We start from the raw sequence: 18213 nt of genomic DNA, 5'->3' as shown, positions 1-18213 counted from the left end.
AGAGACACAGAGATGACAAGTGAGTGCCATATCTGAGATTCCATCAACCTGGTTAATACTATTTGCCCTGCCCTAGAAATCCCCTAAGGTTATGTCCCACCCAACTTTCCAGCCCACTCAAGCTGTTAACAGTGGCTTTGCCATATGAATAGCTGGTCTTGGATCTTGCTTCACAACTTTCTAAATCTTCTGAAAGAAGCAACAGCTAGCTTCAGTGAGTCCCTAAACCCCAGTACCTCTTTCTAAATGACCCAAGACCCAGCACTAGGAGAAGCTAGTTTTGTATCACAGTTTGGCTTCCCCTGAGAATCTGCAAGACCAGCACAAGTAGCATCCATCTGCAGATTACTTTATACATCATTCAGGGTGGTCCCAAGAAGAACACCTGTTGGGGCTGACCTTGGCCTGCACCACCTGGAAAACCCCAGGACCTTTGCACCCAGTGGACAGCTATAGACCACATTGAAATACTGCCACCCTGCCCCTGCACATCTGGTCCTCTACAGAAGGCAGAGGTTGGTGGTCAGTGGACACAGCAGACCTTGAAGCTAACTGGCCTGAGTAAATCCCTCTCATTGACTTGCCAATATCATTTCAGCTTCAACTACAAGAGGAGAGTGTACTCAGCACACAAGAAGGGCACATCTCAAGTACCCAGTTTGGGTGATAGAGGAGACTGTGCCATTGAACTCTACAGGATACCTAGTACATTAGGCATTGCTACCAAGACAGGAAGTCAGAGCAGCTCTATTTAATACACAGAAAAAAACACAGGGAGGCTACCAAAGTAAGGAGACAAAAAAACATGGCCCAAATGAAAGAATAGATCAAAACTCCAGCAAAATAACTAAATAAAAGGGAGATAAACAATCTATTAGTTGCAGAGTTTAAAACACTGGTTATAAGGACGCTCAAGGAACTTAGTGATAACCTCAAAGGCATACAAAAGATCCAGTCAGAAACAAAGGATTCGAAAATTGAAATAAAGAACAATTTACAGGGAAACAGCAGCAGCATGAAAGAAGCTGAGAATCAAATCAATGATTTGGAACACAGGGAAAAAAATAACAACGAATCAGAACAACAGGAAGAAAACAGAAGCCAAAAAAAACAAGGACAGTATAAGGAGCCACTAGGACAACTTCAAGCACTCCAATATTCGCATCATAAGAGTACCAGAAAAAGAAGATAAAGAACAAGAAATTGGAAATCTATTTTTAAAAATGATGACAGAAAACTTCCTTAATTTGCTGAAAGAAAAAGTCATGCAAGTCCAGGAAGCACAGAGTCTCAAACAAGATGGATGCAAAGAAGCCCACTTCAAGATACGTCATAATTAAAATGCTAAAGGTTATAGATAAAGAGGGAATCTTAAAAGTAGCAAGAGAAGTTAGTTACCTACAGGGGATTTCCCATAAGACTGTCAGCTGATTTCATACATATCTATCAACAACTGAATCTAAAAAACAAACTAGGCAAACAAGAAGAACAGAGACAGGATCATGGATACTAAGAGGGTTTTGATGGTTGCCATATGGGATGGTGGATGTGTGGAAATGGGTAAAGAAGTGAGGGGATTAATAATTACAAATTGGCAGTTACAGAATAGCCATGGAGATATAAAGTACAGTATAGAAAATGGAGTAGCCAAGGAACTTATATGCATGACCCATGGACATGAACAAGTGTGGGGATTGCCTGAGAGAGTTAGGGTTGCTGGGTGGAAGGAGAGCTAAGGGGGAAAGACTTGGGTCAACTGTAATAGCATAATCAATAAAACATAATTTTTTTATAAAGAGAGAAATCTCACCTTTTTTAACAGTGTGGATCTGGCCATTATTATGCTAAGTGAAACAAACCAGTTAGAGACAGACCAATTACCATGCAATCTCACTTATATGTAAAATCTAATTAACTGAATAATCCAAATAAACTGATGAACAAAATAGAAACAAAGACATGGATACATGGTTCAAACTGGCAGCCATCAGAGGAAAGGGGGAAAGAGCCACAGGATGAAAGAAGGTGAAGGTATGAGCCAAAAAATAGATATGCAGATCCCCTGGACGCGGGCAACAATGTGGTGATGGCCAGATGGAAGGGTGGAGGTGGGCAAAGAGAGTAAATGGGGACATCTGTAATAGTGTCAATAATAAAAATAATGAAAAACAAATGAAATAAAGAGTATTTTTAAAGGAACAACCAAAATCCATATTTTTAGATCTTCATCCCTTCTCAGCTTGGATATCACTAGAGAAAGCTGTAAAGTGTATGCAGGTATGAGGTGGGACTATTATCCCCCATGAGCCTATCTGGAATAGTCTTGTACCTTATCATTCAAACAGGGACACTTTTAAGAATGAAAAAGATGCTGTTCATAATTATATTGGGACAAGAACCAGGACAGTCTTGGACAAACCAGGGCTCACTGTCACATTAATTTAAAATCACTCTTCAGCGCCACACTCTCCCTGACTTCTGTCCAGAAATGACATTATAATGGCTTTACATAATTTTAATATTTACAGTTAGAAAACAACAAAAATACCCTATGAGTTAATAATAATATGCTATCATAAGAATAAGATATTCTTTGATAATGAGTAACATTGATCAAAGAAGAGAATTATAAGAATGATTTTGTAAGATGACTAATGCAAAGGAAAAAGGAAAAATTGCATTCTGATTAGTTAGCTAAAATTATCTAAGTAGGCCTTCCAGACCTCTGTAGACTAAGGACACCTACATCTGGAAAGCTGAGGATGCAACTAAGTTGTGTCTACTTGTTGCAGCAGCTAAGCCAATAACCTAACACTGTAGAGAATATCAAGCTTCCATTTTTATAAAAACAAAAGTATACCCTTCTTCAGATTCCTAAGGTTGAGGAAAAAGTAACTTCCCCGTGGATGTGGATTGCAATTTTTATCTCTATTCTCAAATTTGAACCTTAATAATGTCCAAGTGGAGTCAGGTCAGCAATCAGAAGAGCTTTAGCCAACAGAGAGCCTTCTCAGGTTATTTCTAAGTGAGTTAGATGCTATTAGGGGTCAGGTAACTAAGACAGTCACTAAATAATGGAGAAAAGTAATAATCCCACATGAACATAATATACCATATTATACAGATTGTATAATCTGTAAAAAGTTCAAATTAAGGCTCTCTACGTTCCTGAAAGTCTGGCTTCTGTAGCGTCTATCTGGGGCTAAAACAGACTCAGTAAAACTGCTTATGTGCATGTAACACGCATTAACCCTCTACCTTAAACACTTGTAATTTGAGTAAACTATGGGGTCCTAAAATGTTAACTGTGTTTATCTTTGCATGGGTGAACTGCCAGTGATTCTATGCACTGCCAGTCCTAGTCTTTCTTCCTGGTATTTTCTCATTGAGACTGAGTACTCTTGAATTCTATTAAACAAACAATACTTTTGAAATTATAAACAAGGTCTTTAAGACAGATCATTAAAATATGTATAACAAACTTCTAGCTTCTGGTCCAGCATACAAGAAGCTGGGACCAGAAGCTGGAATACTGTACTCCAACCTAAAAACAAGTGAAAAGCTGAACATTTATGGCTATAAATGATGAATTGAAATGTAAAGCATGGATGGAAAAGATACACCCTATTGCATGAACTGGATGACTCAAGATGAAGGGTAAAGAATGAGGACAAGCAAAGGGGTCTCTATTGTGATGTTAAATGTTTATTTTTGCAATTTGAAGAAAATATGATAAAATGTTAATATTTGTTAATTTGATAGTGGAGAGTATAGGGTGTTTTATAATTCTCTTTAGTTTTTTCATGTTTTTAAAATGTTTCATAATTTTAAATGTCTATGAATCAGAAGCTCTTAAAGTACCCTATTTTGCAGCTATAACATGCACTCCCATTTTTTTGTGTGTATTATGCACAGGATTTATTATACCCATTATTCCACCCATGGTCCGTAATCATTAATCCTGTATATAATGTGCATCCTTATTTTTCCCGCAATAATTTGAGCAAAATGTGCTCATTATACATGGCAAAGTGTGTATTTGATAAGTACCAATGTTACATCACCACTCACACTGTCCCTGAAACTGTTCTCTGTGTGTTCTGTCTTCCTGTGGTTGAATATTCTCTGGGGCTTTTTCCTCATTCGTAAGATGACGGGTGAATAAAAGGTCCTTTATGATTCTCTCTAGCTCAGACACTCTAGGTGCCTTCCCTTTCCTGTCACCTTACACCTCAACACCCCCCCTTTAAGGTCACTTATTGAATCTGTTATCAATCCATCTTCCTTTTCTCTCTTTAAGTCTCCTTTTCTGAAAAGTCACAGGTAATATTTGACCAAAGCATTCTGAGTAATCGAGTTTGCTAAAACTCTAGAAAGGTTTTTTTTTTTCTTTTCCATTTAAAATAAAACCCCTGCGTTTTCATCTGCCCTCTTTGACAGAGGAGGTGTAGGGAGGAGGGGGTGGTATAAGAGATATTCCATGGGGGTGGGGGGTGCTACTGCATTCTTACCTGGGCATCAATCTCCAGCCAAGGAGCAGCTGACTTGGAGATGAACTAAATTGAGGCCACCGTAACTTTGTACAATCTGGGCAGGCGCCGTGGGCAGAACAAAGTATACTTTGCAACTGGAGCTGGAGTGGGAGAGAGGGCTGCCTAGATCAGAAACACTTTGTGGCATCTCCGCAGGAGAAGGAAAGTGCATTTGGCTGGGCAAGTCCCTGCGGGGGGCGGGGGGAGTTCTCCCGACTTGGCAGCCAAGAGAGCTCCGGGCTGCAGTCCACGGGGCCAGAGGAGGTGCGGGGGTGGGACCAGCGGCGCCGGAGGGACAGCTGGGTCCCAATTCCCCGTTGCACGCCAATCCGGCTCTGCTAAGTTTCCGAGGAGGGAGGAAGGTGTGGCTAGAGTAAGGTATCCAAGGCTGTGAACCTTCCACCTGCTGAGGACCCTGCTGCAACCATGGGCTATCAGGGCCAGCAGCCCGTCGTCCCACCACAGGTAAAACTGCAGACTGGGGCAGGTTCTGAAGCCAAGTTCCCTCAAAGCTTCATTCACCCTGTAACAGAGGTTTCCTTACTTCATTTAGGGGTCCTGGTTAGCACCACTGAAAGTTCTCTGGAAGAAGCTTTGCCTTGAATTGACTTTTTTTTTCCTTGCCAGGCACTTTTCAATGTAACCCCTTTAATTCCACAAAATCACATCATTGGCTCTCTATAGGATGCTGTACTCTGGGGTTCCAAGTAGCACCCATGTACTTGGTGCAGTTTTAATCAGGACATTCTAGAATGGATTTGTTTGGAAAACTCTGTTGAGCTACTAGCTATAATTGTTACTCTTTGTTATTATTCTCATCATTTTTTATTATCACCATTGCTATTATTATCATTATTGATATCATGTTAGTCTATTATATTGTATATTTAACACTTTTCTGGTTTTGAACTAGTAAATATTGGTTTAGCTTTATTCATTACTGGCCATTTTATATATTTAAATAGAGCGATCTAGATGACAAAGGACTCATTTCTGAACATAAGCACAAAGGGAAAACTTGCCGTCAGCCTGCTGCTGTTTTTAATGTTGTCAACTCTATTATAGGATCTGGTATAATAGGTAAGTGTTACTTTGTTGCTGTTTTTTAAATTTCAAGTGAAAAGACCAAATTTAAGACTCTTATTGTGAGTATTCATTGATTTTTTAGAGTAAAGCTCTTAAATGATAAAATTGCCAATAATTGTCTTCCGTAAGAGCCTTTCATTTCTCCCTCCATAACACTGGGCAGCCATCAGTCCCTTTTTTGCTGAAGATGGAGTTGTGATCCACACTCTGCACAACTGAAAGTATCCTCCACATGTGTTGGGTGGAGTTTCATATAGGACATACTGAAACTTTTTTTCACAGGCTGCATGGACGATTGGTAATGTTACCTAATTTACTTTTCCCTCTTCCTGAAGTGTCCATCATTACTTGAATCACCTTTCTATGGCCATCTGGAGGTGCAAAACCTCCAGATACATGGAAATATTGGAGGTACAAAATTTTAATGTGAAAATACACCAAACTTGTGAAAAATTAAATCCACACACTCCAGTACTTACCCATCTATCTAGTGTTAAGTTTAAAGTATGAACATAGTGATTTATAGTCATTTTAAATATAATTTAGTCAATAAGTAGAAATTGATTTTAAAAAGTGAATATGATTTTTTAATAAAGAAGCCAAATCATAATTGAAAAAAAATGAGCAGCTCATATTTTCCCAATTTGAGACAAGGACAAAAATAAGAACATTCCATTATAGTTATAAAGGTAGTTATATTCCCATACTTACTAATTTTTTGTTATTTGAAAACATCCAATTTAAGAAAAAGTAGGAACAAAATAGAATCATGTAATACTCATTGACAATATTATCTTTTTTGTGAAATTTTGACATTTTAATTACTATCATTGTTGAATATTTATCTGAACTGAGTGATGTGTATTTTTGTTTTACTTGTTTCCATATATAAATAATTTTTTTCAAATAGTACATCAAGTGGAAGTACCTGAAGCAAAGTAGTGAAAAACGGGGTCAAAGACTTGTTTGAAATTTTGCCCTCATGTGCCCCAGAGGGTGTGGACCGCTCTTCTTGGCAGAATTCCAGACATAATTCCTTATTTAAACACTTGAAGCTCATCCATGTCAGCAACATTTAGAGTGCCTCTTAATTATGCTCAGCCAATTTTCTTCTTTATTTTTAGAGAAAGAGAAGAAGGGAGAGAAACATCAATTTGTCTTTCTACTTCGCCATTCATTCATTGGTTGTTTCTTGTATGTGCCCTGACCAGGGATCAAACCCTCAACCTTGGCATATCAGAACAATGCTCTAATTGAACTATGGGGGCTAATTTTTCAGAGAGTAAAATACTGCATAGAAATATTTTTAAATATTTTATTGCACATAATCTAAAATTATTCATTTCAAAAAATCACAAAAATTTTCATATTACCCCCTTAAGCTTTATAAAATACTTTTGCCTTCTCATTTTCTCCCCCTTTTCTACATGGCGGCCCATTTTGACCCCTCATGTCCTGTTGCCTTTCTGTGCTCTTTTGTCCTCTCTGCTTCCCAGGCAGCACAGAAGCTTTGCGTCCTTACTCTCCATATTCTAGGTCATATGATCCCCTCGCCCTGACATGAACATGATTTGTATGAACTGACATCTAATTTGTATTTTCTGCTGTCTTATTCACATTCCATTGCCTCATAAACTTGCTCTCTGTACATGTCTTTAACTTATACCATTTTATTCTGAAATAAGTATTAATATGCTAACATTTAATTTTAGTAGTCAAATGCACTGTTTATAATTATGTCATATACATATCTCAGTGTACTTAGCCTACTATATACAGGAAATGGAAAAAACTTCTGTATTTCTATATGTTTTATTAATGTGATGGGTGGGCATTTTATGTTTTTCCAGGATTGCCTTATTCAATGAAGCAAGCTGGCTTTCCTCTCGGAATATTGCTTTTATTCTGGGTTTCATATGTTACAGGTAAAATACTATGCAATCATGAATTCTTGCAAATTAAATTGCACAAGGACTATTTTATGCACATGCACACTCATACACACACACCCTGTAATTGAATTTACTAGTTGTATTGGATCAAAGAATCCCAAAGAATTTAGACATTTATGTCTGAGAAAATTTACTTTTCTTGCCAATCCTCTGAGGATTAGAAAAGCATTATATATTGTATTACCAAGCCTAAATCCTTTTCATGTGCCCTTTCATTTTGTGAAGAACATGGTAGGAGGGGAAGTCATTTTCAAGGCTGATTAAAGCCAAGTCAGCTATGCTCTGAAAGCACAGTTGTCAGGATTTCCTTTCCCACAGGGACCATGGGCAAGTGCACATGAATGACAAATCTTCTCCAGCTGTTTGTGCAGGTGTTCCCACCTTGCCCATGCCTGCTCAGGTTTCCCACCGGCCACTGTCTGGAAGTGCAGCAATACGGTGCTTCCATACTACTTCTCCATGTAATGCCTCCCCCTTTCCATGTAATGTGTTCATTCACACCCAATCTAAGTGCAGGCTATACAACTCATAATCACATCCTCTTTCTTTTGTCCTGATCCCTGCCTTGTCATCCCTTCCACTCACCTCATGACAAATGCAGGGTCTTTCCTCTACCTTAGTATGGCTGTGGAAGAGGCAGCAAGACACCACCTGCTGTGGTTGATGCTATGGTGGCTGCTATGTGTAGTCACCCAGATGCCTTTTTACCAGGTAATGCAAAACACCTTAGCTGTCCCCTTCTGTAGAATGTTGACCTGGGCCTCAGTGGTACCACCTTCCTGTGCAGTTATGGCCCCAAGCTGCCATTTTCCCACAGCCTTTAGCCAGTGCCTGACTGACACAGAAACCTTGCCTCCAGGAGGGACCAACATATGGTACAGTTGGAGCTCCAGAGTACCACCACTGCAGGGCTGAGCTGCAGATGGTCTCCCCCTGGACTCATCCTTCCTCAGGTGCTTCCCCTGCCCTATCATCTCACACTTCTCCTGGCAGCCCTCCCTGTAATCCCTTGCCTAAGAATATGTCTAAACTCTTCTTCTAGAGAACCTACCCAGATGCTGTTTCTCAGGCTTCCAAGCCCAGCCTATAACTGTTGCTTTTCCCAGGCTACAGAAGAGAGTAAAGCGTGTAGTAGATAGAAAAATCAGAGCTGCAAAAGCACTGGGCTCCCTTTCCTTTGCTTTCTTCTCTCCCCACCCAAAACCTAAACTGCTTTTAGCTTCTACAGCTCTTAAGTTGTAGCCTAATTTGTAAATCAGTAATGTGAGATCTATAACTTTGTGCTTATTTCAAGTCACTTGTTTTTGAAAATTGTGTTCTGTTCCCAAGGGCATTTATCACAGTAAAAAATCCCATTCAAGGATTTACCCTTGTCCTTTCTAATGTCCTGCTTCCGGGTCAATCAGCACTGACAAATAATTAACTTCCACCCAGGCATAGTAACCATGGCTTATTTAAGTGCATTGTAAATATGTACGTACATGGAAAAAATTAAAATGTGTATCACCAAAGAATTCAATACTTGAGGAGAATGAACAGTTTATTAAAGCCAAATCATATTAAACAAAAATAAATCATGTCATGAATAACGTTGTCAACTGATTTTATATATAAACCTACCAAAATTATTATGAACAGTCCTTTGCAAGGTTATGTATTGCAAAACTATTAATCAATAGAAATTAGTCTTACTAATTTGGTTACATGATCAAAATTCTTAAATAACTTTGATAAATAAAGGTAACCACACAAAAGGAAAAAATACATAGACTATGATTCATTTGATTTTTTAAATAGGCTTTTAAGAGGAAAATTTACAAGTAGGGTATGGCACTAAATTTTTCTTTAAATTGACACTGTAATTACACACTGATTTGTGTCTAGTGTTATTCTTCTGTCTGTCTAAGGCCTCTAATGAGGTATGACCAGTTCAATGGGTGTTTTTCCCAAGTTCTGTTTCCAAGTTTGTGAAATGTCGAGAAACAAAAACAGAATTATAAATATCTATAACAAAGTTTTATTTTTAAATTGCTTTAAGATTTTTTATTTGTTCATTGGAGTAAAATAATTTTTATTGTCCAAACATACAGAATGATTTAAAAGAAAATTTTCATGTTGAACAACATAAACTCATTCATAGATTACCTAAAGTTTGCATATAATATATTTAAAGTGATATCAAAATGTTATAGTGAATGATAGTTGAAATTCCTAAAACCTTTAAGGTAATGTATTTATAGCCTTTATTTTACAAGCAGATGAAATCATTTATATTTATCATTGACTAAATTTTTAGCAAATTGTTAACTTCAAGCAATACATTTTGAACTTTTATAAACAGCATTTTCCTTCCAAGCATACAGTTCTTCACCCCCCAAAAAATTACAACAGCTGTGAAATTGGGGCCCTCCTCTCTGTTACTCAGGTTTTCTTCATCAATTCTCTCTTTGGCGAGTAAGTTGCTGTTTTACCACATTTATCATCTGCCCACTTTCTGACCGTATTGCTGCAAGACTTACCTTTATCAAACATTGGCTTGATCACTATTATTCCCCCAATCAAAGCATTCTAAGACTCTACAATGACAAAAGAAAAAAAACATTGCATTTGAATCCCTTCACAGTGCAGTCACAGTCTGAATTTTCAGTCTCATCTCCAACCGCTCAAACTCCTCTTTCAGCCCGTCACCAACAGTGCTATGTGTGAACCCTATGTTTTAGCTATTCTAGACTCTGTCATCCCTCATACAGAATATGCTTTCACACTGCCTGCCCACGGACAGTGCCCTGGCTTGACATTTTTTTTCTTTTTTCTCTGCATGGTGAAATCTTATTCATCCTTCAAGACACTACTCAACTTTTCTGTGAAGCTTTTCATAGTTTTAAACAAAGGAAGTAGAATTCATTGCTATACCCTGTGTGCTTGTGGAATATTTTAAAATATATTTATTGGGTCATTTATCAAATTAAATTTGAATCCTGCTCTGTATTGATCACTGATTTATTGTAGCAATATTTACCGACACTGCTGCCTTTGTAGCAATGAAGAGCATTGTTCCTCCGTGTCTGCAGCTCATGCATAGGGTCAGGCAAACAAAAATAAATAGCTACAATACTTCATCAAAAATACCATAATAAAAATATATACCTGATCATAGGAACATTGGCATTTAACATGACCTCAAAGGAGCAGACGTGTTTTGGAAAGAAGGAGATACTTCCACTAAGTGTTTATGAAAATATGTGAGTGAGTGAGTGAGTGAAGAAAATGGAAGGTTACTTTAAGCAGGTGGAAATGCAGAAATACAAAAGGGAACTGTGTAATTACTCAGTCTGGGTACAGTGTAGGGTTGATGTTTGTACGTAAGCAGAGGGAGATGCTGGTAGAGAAGTTTGCAGAAGCAGTTCTGAAGGTTCCCATGAATGGCTCTATCATTACCATAGTTCCCTGAGGACTGCCTAGATGCTGAGCATAAAGCCATTACTGTACTTAATCCTTCTGACTCCATGAAGTAGGTATGCATTTTCTACTTTTATGGAGGAGGAAACTGAAACTTTAATGGATTCAAACGACATACCCAAGGTCTACAGTTGCTTCCAACAGAGTTGAGATTTTGATTAAGTGCATGTATTTCAGGGCCAGACTGACAGGGTCCAAATCCCGACTGCTCCAGTGCTAGCCCTGGCTAGCATTGGCAATGCACTTAACCTTCTGTGCCTCACTTTTCTCATTTGTTAAATGAGGGGTTATTGTAAAGGATAAACAAGTTAATATATGTAAAGCATTTTTTAAAGGGCCTGGCACACAGGAAGTACTGTGACAGTACTTGTGATAGTATTTTTGTGTTTGTTATATAATAATCCCAAAAGGTCAAATCCTCCACCCAAGGTCACACAGCTATAAATAATGTTTTCTGCCTCATGAAAAGGAGTTCATTTTTTTATTAGAAGGTATTAGAGGATCCCCTGGAGTATTTTAAGTGGACCACATGATCAGATTTGTGATACGGTCAGACCCATTTGAGGGGGAATGTTGAGAAAGTTTTAGTAGATGTCAAAGATGTTTTGGCAGAGGGTGAGATTGGTGGATGAGAAAACTATGGGAAGGTTATTGCCACAATCCAGATAGTATATGATAAAGGCCTAAGCCCTAAAATAAAGCAAGCTAGGGATTCGAAATGAGGGGATACAGTGGAATAATTTATGATGCAGTAACGGACTTGGTGACCAAAAGAATATAGAAGATGATGAATAATGAGAAGTCTAGGTGATTCTCAAATTTCTGTTGATACTATTCACTGATCAGAGAAATATGAATGACGAAGCAGGTTCCAGAGCAAACATATAAATTATAATGTAGATATTTAAAAACTGAGATGTCTATGAGGTCTCCAATGTGAAATGTTTACTGGGCACTAGATGTAGACATCCGGAGTTTTGGACTCTGGACTACAGATACAAATTTGGGGGTTACTAACATCTGTAGGAAAATTGAAACCGTGCACATGAATGAGATCACAGTAAGCCATCATGAAGAGTGAGAAAAAGTCTGAGAATGTAGAATAATAGGAAACTGGTATAAAACAGTCTTGATGGCCAAAACAGGTAGGAAGAAATCCAATAGAAAGTGATGCAGCAAAGGCCGCAGGGGGAAGGTTGAAAAAGAGGGGAATGGTGAACAGGAAAAAATTGTCACTGAAAGAGCAAATAAAATTAAGATTCAGGGCATGTCGACTGGATTTATCAACTTGGAGTTTATGGAAGAACCTAAAGTTTCGATGGTGTGGGAGGGATTCAGGGTGGAAAGCATGCTAGAGTTATTTGTATTTTCATCTTTGTGTTTTAATGCATTTTCAAATCACTTAAAGGACAAAAAATAACAAAATCACCTGTGGCGAAAATATGAGCACAAGAAAAGAGTGCAAGAATCGCACCCTGTACATAGTTATGTACCTAATAAAACTGCATTGACATTCAGTAGGTTAAATGTCATTCACTAGGTTCAGTGAGTTAAATGAAGGGAAAAAAGAAAGATATTAACTTTTAATTATATAATATCTATATAATTATACCTTCAATTTCAACTTAAAATTGAAACTTAAGTCTCTAAAATGTAAATTAAAAAAATTCTTAGAGTGCTCTCTCAACCATAACAATAAAACAGAGTTACTAGTTGTACTTTGTTATAATACAAATGATCGAGTCTCCTAAATCTATTTTTATGCATGCTTACAGCATTTTTCATTTTCAGTTTTCATGTGTTGAATGCCTATGAAATAGCTGATCACCTACAATGTATGGCTTGGCCATTGTGCCACATCCTATTAATGGTTTGTTGCACTGCCTATTTTGGGATGTAAAATGAAATACTGACACTCCACCATAGTCTGCATATCTTCTGTCCAGTTCATCTCATGGGTACCTTAAGTATACTCGCATCTTGATTGAAAAATAAATAATTGGGAACAGTACCATTTCACAAAAAAAATCATGTTTTATGGGAAGGAAATAAGTCTTGCCATGCTGATTTACTGTGGCATTAAATTAACCTCTTTTTTAAAAAAATTATCTTTTTATGTAAGTCAAAACATGAAAAACCTTTGTATTAAACGTAATCTAACATTTTTTATTGTTATTTTCCCACAGACTTTTCTCTTGTTTTATTGATAAAAGGAGGGGCTCTCTCTGGAACGGACACTTACCAGTCTTTGGTCAATAAAACCTTTGGCTTTCCAGGGTATCTGCTCCTCTCTGTTCTACAGTTTCTGTATCCATTTATAGGTAAGATGAATGTGAATATGCAAATTATACTTATTTGCAAAAACATACTGTTATTTCTAAATATAATAGTTTTAATATCATTGCATAGTTGTTAAAGAGTACTACTAGTTGAAATATATTCCAAATTCAGTGTTTGATTCTTTAGTCACTTTTCTCTTATTCCCTGGTCCTTTTGGTTGGTCTTCTGAGTATTTTACTAAAATAAAATGAGAGTGATTTTCATTAGTCTAATGTTTGTTCTTCCTTAGTTTGGTGAAAAATAGAATGATCTGGGAATAAAAGTGAGTGAAAGAAACAGTAGATCTCTTCAAGGCTGAAATACATTTTTTGAAAATATGTTGAAATACATTTGTGGAAGCCATGTACAAAGCCAACATGCTATTTACAGTTTGTACTATTATGGTGAAAATGTCACCTAGCACTGCTTAAATAAATAAAATGTTGAGATTCCACAATGGACAAATTAACTTCATTTTTTAAACCAGTAGTACGGAAGTTATTGCTTAAATCACTAGTTTGTTCTGTCTCCACCAAAGGCTAAGAATGTATTTCCCCCAAATCTCATTTTTTAAATGAGGAGATATTTTGGAACCTTCATAGTATTCTGTTGTTATTCCTCACATTGAGCAATACATGCATCCCTGAAACAGTATTTAGAAACTGAACTTTAATGACAAATAAATCACATTTTAAATGACTACCTAACCTCACTATTATTTAAATATGCTCGAAAACAATCAATTTGTAAATCAATTTGAAAATATTTTTAATACAAATTAATATTATCCCATAAATCTGTTGTCTAGTCATTTTTAAAGTTGTGCATAATGGTAAGCAATATATATATTTAAAAGTAGAAAGATTATACCAATATTTGGGAAGTAGTAACTGATTATTTTTCAAAATATTTAAGATAAAAATCTTGTTGGTGACTGTATGATTTTAATTATGTATTTAGCTATGATAAGTTACAACATAATAACTGGAGACACTTTGAGCAAAGTTTTCCAAAGAATCCCAGGAGGTAAGTAAATATATTTATTTTATATAGTTTCTCATAGTTAATGTTTTTTATAATAATTTATAAGTAAAATATTTGCAAGTTCAAGAGTTGGATGACTTCAAATATCTGGGATTCATTCTGATCCCAAAATATTAATCGTTTATATATAGTTTAAATCTTATTTAGCCGTTTAAAAATATGATTATTATTATTGCTGTACTTACCAATACTATTATTATACTATGCTCAGTATAATAGTAAGAGTTATTAATAATATTATTATAATAAATATTATTACTCTACTTAGAATATGTTTGAAATATCTCACCAACTCTGTTAGTAACATTTTCTCATGTACTATTTTTACTACACCATTTCTTAGATGAACAAGCTAATCTTTTCCTCCACTATTCTATTAATATGTAACTTTAACTCTTGCATAGTCTTATGAGTTTTGACAATGCACATAGTCATTGTACATGTATACAGTAAAAATACAGAATAATTTCATAATATCCAGATAGTCCCTATTCCCCTTTACAGGCAAACCCTCCCTCATCTCTGGCTCCTGGCAACCACCAATCTAACTTTCCTGCCTAGTTTCGCTTTTCCCAGAATGCCAAATCAATGGCATTATACAGAGTTCGGCTCTTCTAGTTTGGCTTCTTTCACCTAGCATAGTGCATTTGAATTTTAGCTATGACTTTGGGTATACAGTAGTTGGCTCTTAAAAAAAAATGGCTGGGGAATGCCCCGCTGCATGGTTGGACTGGACAACAGTTTACCTGTCACACAGTTGGGGGACATTTGGGTTGTTCCCAGTTTGGGGTGATTATGAAAAAGAAGCTATGAATATTCTCAACCAGACCCTTTTATTAACATGTGCACAGACTTCCCTCCCCTTTCAACCTTTCCTCATATTGTGGCCATTTGCATCATTCAGCCTTTGTGCTTCAAAGACCTTCTCATTCAACCCATATAATCCCCATTTTATTGTGACCAGACTCTATAGTCATTATTGCAGTTGAAATTGATACAAACATGCCTTTCCTCTTAGTGCTTGAATCACTCATTCTAAAAGACATACAAAACTAAAGAAAGCAAAACCTAGAACTAGAAATTGCACCCCTTCCTCTCACTGGGTTAGCTGAAATCAGGACTACTTGACCATCAAGTCACAAAAACAATGCTTGCTTTCTATGTGACTGAGAGAAGGTTAACACCTTCTCTTCTGAGGTCTAGTCTATTTGTCTCTAACTTATGAATTAGAGTATCAACTGCTTCATATTATTTTATTCAAAACAAGAGAGATAATACAGACAGTGCCTAGGATATAGTAGGTTTTCCTAACATTGTTAGTTAGCTATTATTATTGTTACCCTGAACTATTTTGGCTTCTGTCCTAGTCCTTAACCTTCAAATCTTAATTTCAAAAACTTAGGTCATGTGAGTAGAAAGAATGCTATGTAAAAATTGGAAGAAGATAACACTATATATACACTATGATCTAAATTATAAATTTTCTCTTTGCATAAATAAATGAGGAAAACATTTAAAATACATTTGATATAAATTGTGGTTATCTTTTCATTGTGGAACCTATGGGACTTTGTTTCCTTTGTTACTTTTCAAAGTTTTTCAAAGGAACATGTATTAATTTTTAATTTTTATCTCTTGATTTTTATATATAAGAAGTAATACACTTTTATTAGAAAAAATATTAAAAAGCAGATAAGTAAAATAAAGAATATAGAACATACTCATAACCTTTCCCTCTCAGGAAAACCAAGTGGGAACCATCCTTCCAACATTCCCTTCTTTTTTTTCTTCCTTCCTTCCTTCCTTTTTAATGTAAACTATGAGAGTTTTAAGAATGCATGTAACTTTAAATAGTCATATGAGTAACATAACACTCTATAGCTTGTTCTATAATATGCTTTTTTCTTTGAGCAGTACATTAGGACACATACCCTTAACAAAACATAGAGATCTATTTTAGTTGCTTAATTGGCAGTTTAGTATTCTCCAGTATCTATTGTGCAGTTACTTTAATTTTTATTTAATTTAATTACTTTAATTTTCCCTAAAACACTTTATTATTTTTTATTTTTAATTTTATAAATATATATAAATATATGCTTTCCATAAAATATTTTATCATAGATAAGGCTAAAGTTCCTTTTGAAACCCCCTTCTTGATTATTAATTTTATAATAATCAAAAATGACTTTTAAAATATAGATCACACACCAAAGAACTCACTTTTATTCTTATCACAGTTTCTTTACATTGTTGCATATTCTATAATGTGTGATTATTTGTATCTTTTTAAAGATCAATATGATGCCAAAGTATTTTTAGAAGTAGATAAAATCCTTAGTAAACCTGCATTTTTTTCCCTGAAATATATCACCAATGTCTTAGATTGACAAGTGGACAATTGCTTGTACTTCTCCCAGATAACTTAAGTCTTAGTTCATGATACAAGTCAAAATAATGAGAAACATCAGTATAGGAAATAGTATGTTTATATGATTTTGATATTTTTGAACTATTTCAATGTTCAGTTTTCCCTACTATTGTTCAAATATTTAGAATGCTTGTTTGGGTGCATTTTTGTTAGAAGATCAGTAGGGGTAATAGATCTCATCATTAGATCATTAGTGAAAAATACCCTTTACACAAATGGGGATCCTTAGTTTTCAGGCTCCTGTATGCTATTCATAGCAGTTTATTGTAGTGTTTTTGTAGGCCTCAGAATTTTCCCACTGAAGAAAATGTATTTTCTACCCAATATAGCATAAAGGGGGAGTTTGAAAGGGTAAGGAGAAATAGATATAGAGATAATTTAATTCAAGTCATGTTTACCAGAAATATGTAAATAGTTGCATTCAAGGTTTGGGGAACTTATACTTTCTGTTTTATTGTTTTTAATTCACAACTTTATGATGATTGTTTAGTTATGGTTGAGTTAAATGCTCATGATTAATTATTCAATTCTTTTGTATACACATGAGTATGTAAAATTTATGCCATTTTGAAATTCCTACCATAGAACTATCTTTTCAGTTAGTTTATTAACTGTATAAGAAAATTAATTTCACTTTTCAGAGCAATAGCTTCTCTTTTATTTTTTTAAATCACACTCAGTTATTTGAGACTTGGTTTCTACAGACTTCAAACTTCAAAGAGTTGAATGCACAAAGACTGGGTACCACTAGAATATTTCAAATATATAACTACATGATCTCTGAAGGAATTCAATATGAGCTAAAAAGTTTCAACAATAGTGTCTTCATTGGAATAGGTATAGATCTCTTAAAGTGAATACTGTGATAAGCACAGCTTTAAAACATATATAAATCTTTGTGTACTCTAACTTATGTTTATTTTTTTGTACTTGATGATAGTCTCTCTCTGTTGTTTGGTGGTTATGAGAGCCAAGAGTCTGAGATATAGTGTCCCAGATTTCAGCGGCTTTCCTATAACTTCCCTATTCAACAAGTTGCTTCTACTTTCCTTCAAGAAAAATATTTCTTTCTCAACAGGATAGAAATATAGTGAATATTTTTACCTAAATATTTAGCTTTGTAATTTTGTTAAAGTTTTACTGTTTAAATTTCTCTGAAATATAGAATTTTTTTAAAAACCTGAGAAAATGCCCAGTCCCCATGTAGCTTACTGTCTCAAAAAATGGTTTTGCCATTAGAGGCTTTTGACTAGGAATGATATAATGTTTGTCTTGGGGTTTTTTTTTTTTTGCCTTTGTAAAGGATTGCTGTAGTTTCCAGGTTAAAAGTATACTATACTCTAAGGGCACAAAGGAAGGTAGAACAAGAAAACTGATTAGGAGACCATTA

The 18213-nt window shown here is 35.7% G+C and overlaps 1 protein-coding gene across 1 annotated transcript in view; it reads left to right on the top strand.

Moving 5' to 3' along the window:
• The first annotated feature begins 4958 nt into the window (after nt 1-4958).
• SLC38A11 (solute carrier family 38 member 11) overlaps nt 4959-18213 on the top strand; it is a 44864-nt gene continuing 31609 nt past the window's right edge. Inside the window, exons 1-5 of the mRNA XM_037143094.2 lie at nt 4959-4997; nt 5498-5612; nt 7469-7543; nt 13216-13350; nt 14309-14374. Coding sequence (XP_036998989.2) covers nt 4959-4997; nt 5498-5612; nt 7469-7543; nt 13216-13350; nt 14309-14374 — 430 coding nt within the window. The remainder of the gene's footprint in view (nt 4998-5497; nt 5613-7468; nt 7544-13215; nt 13351-14308; nt 14375-18213) is intronic.

This window comes from Artibeus jamaicensis, unplaced genomic scaffold (assembly GCF_021234435.1).
Source record: "Artibeus jamaicensis isolate MK-2021 breed Jamaican fruit bat unplaced genomic scaffold, CSHL_Jam_final contig_391, whole genome shotgun sequence".
Lineage (NCBI taxonomy): Eukaryota > Metazoa > Chordata > Mammalia > Chiroptera > Phyllostomidae > Artibeus > Artibeus jamaicensis.
The sequence above is the reverse complement of the archived record's forward strand: the minus strand, read 5'-3'. Positions and strand labels throughout refer to the sequence as shown.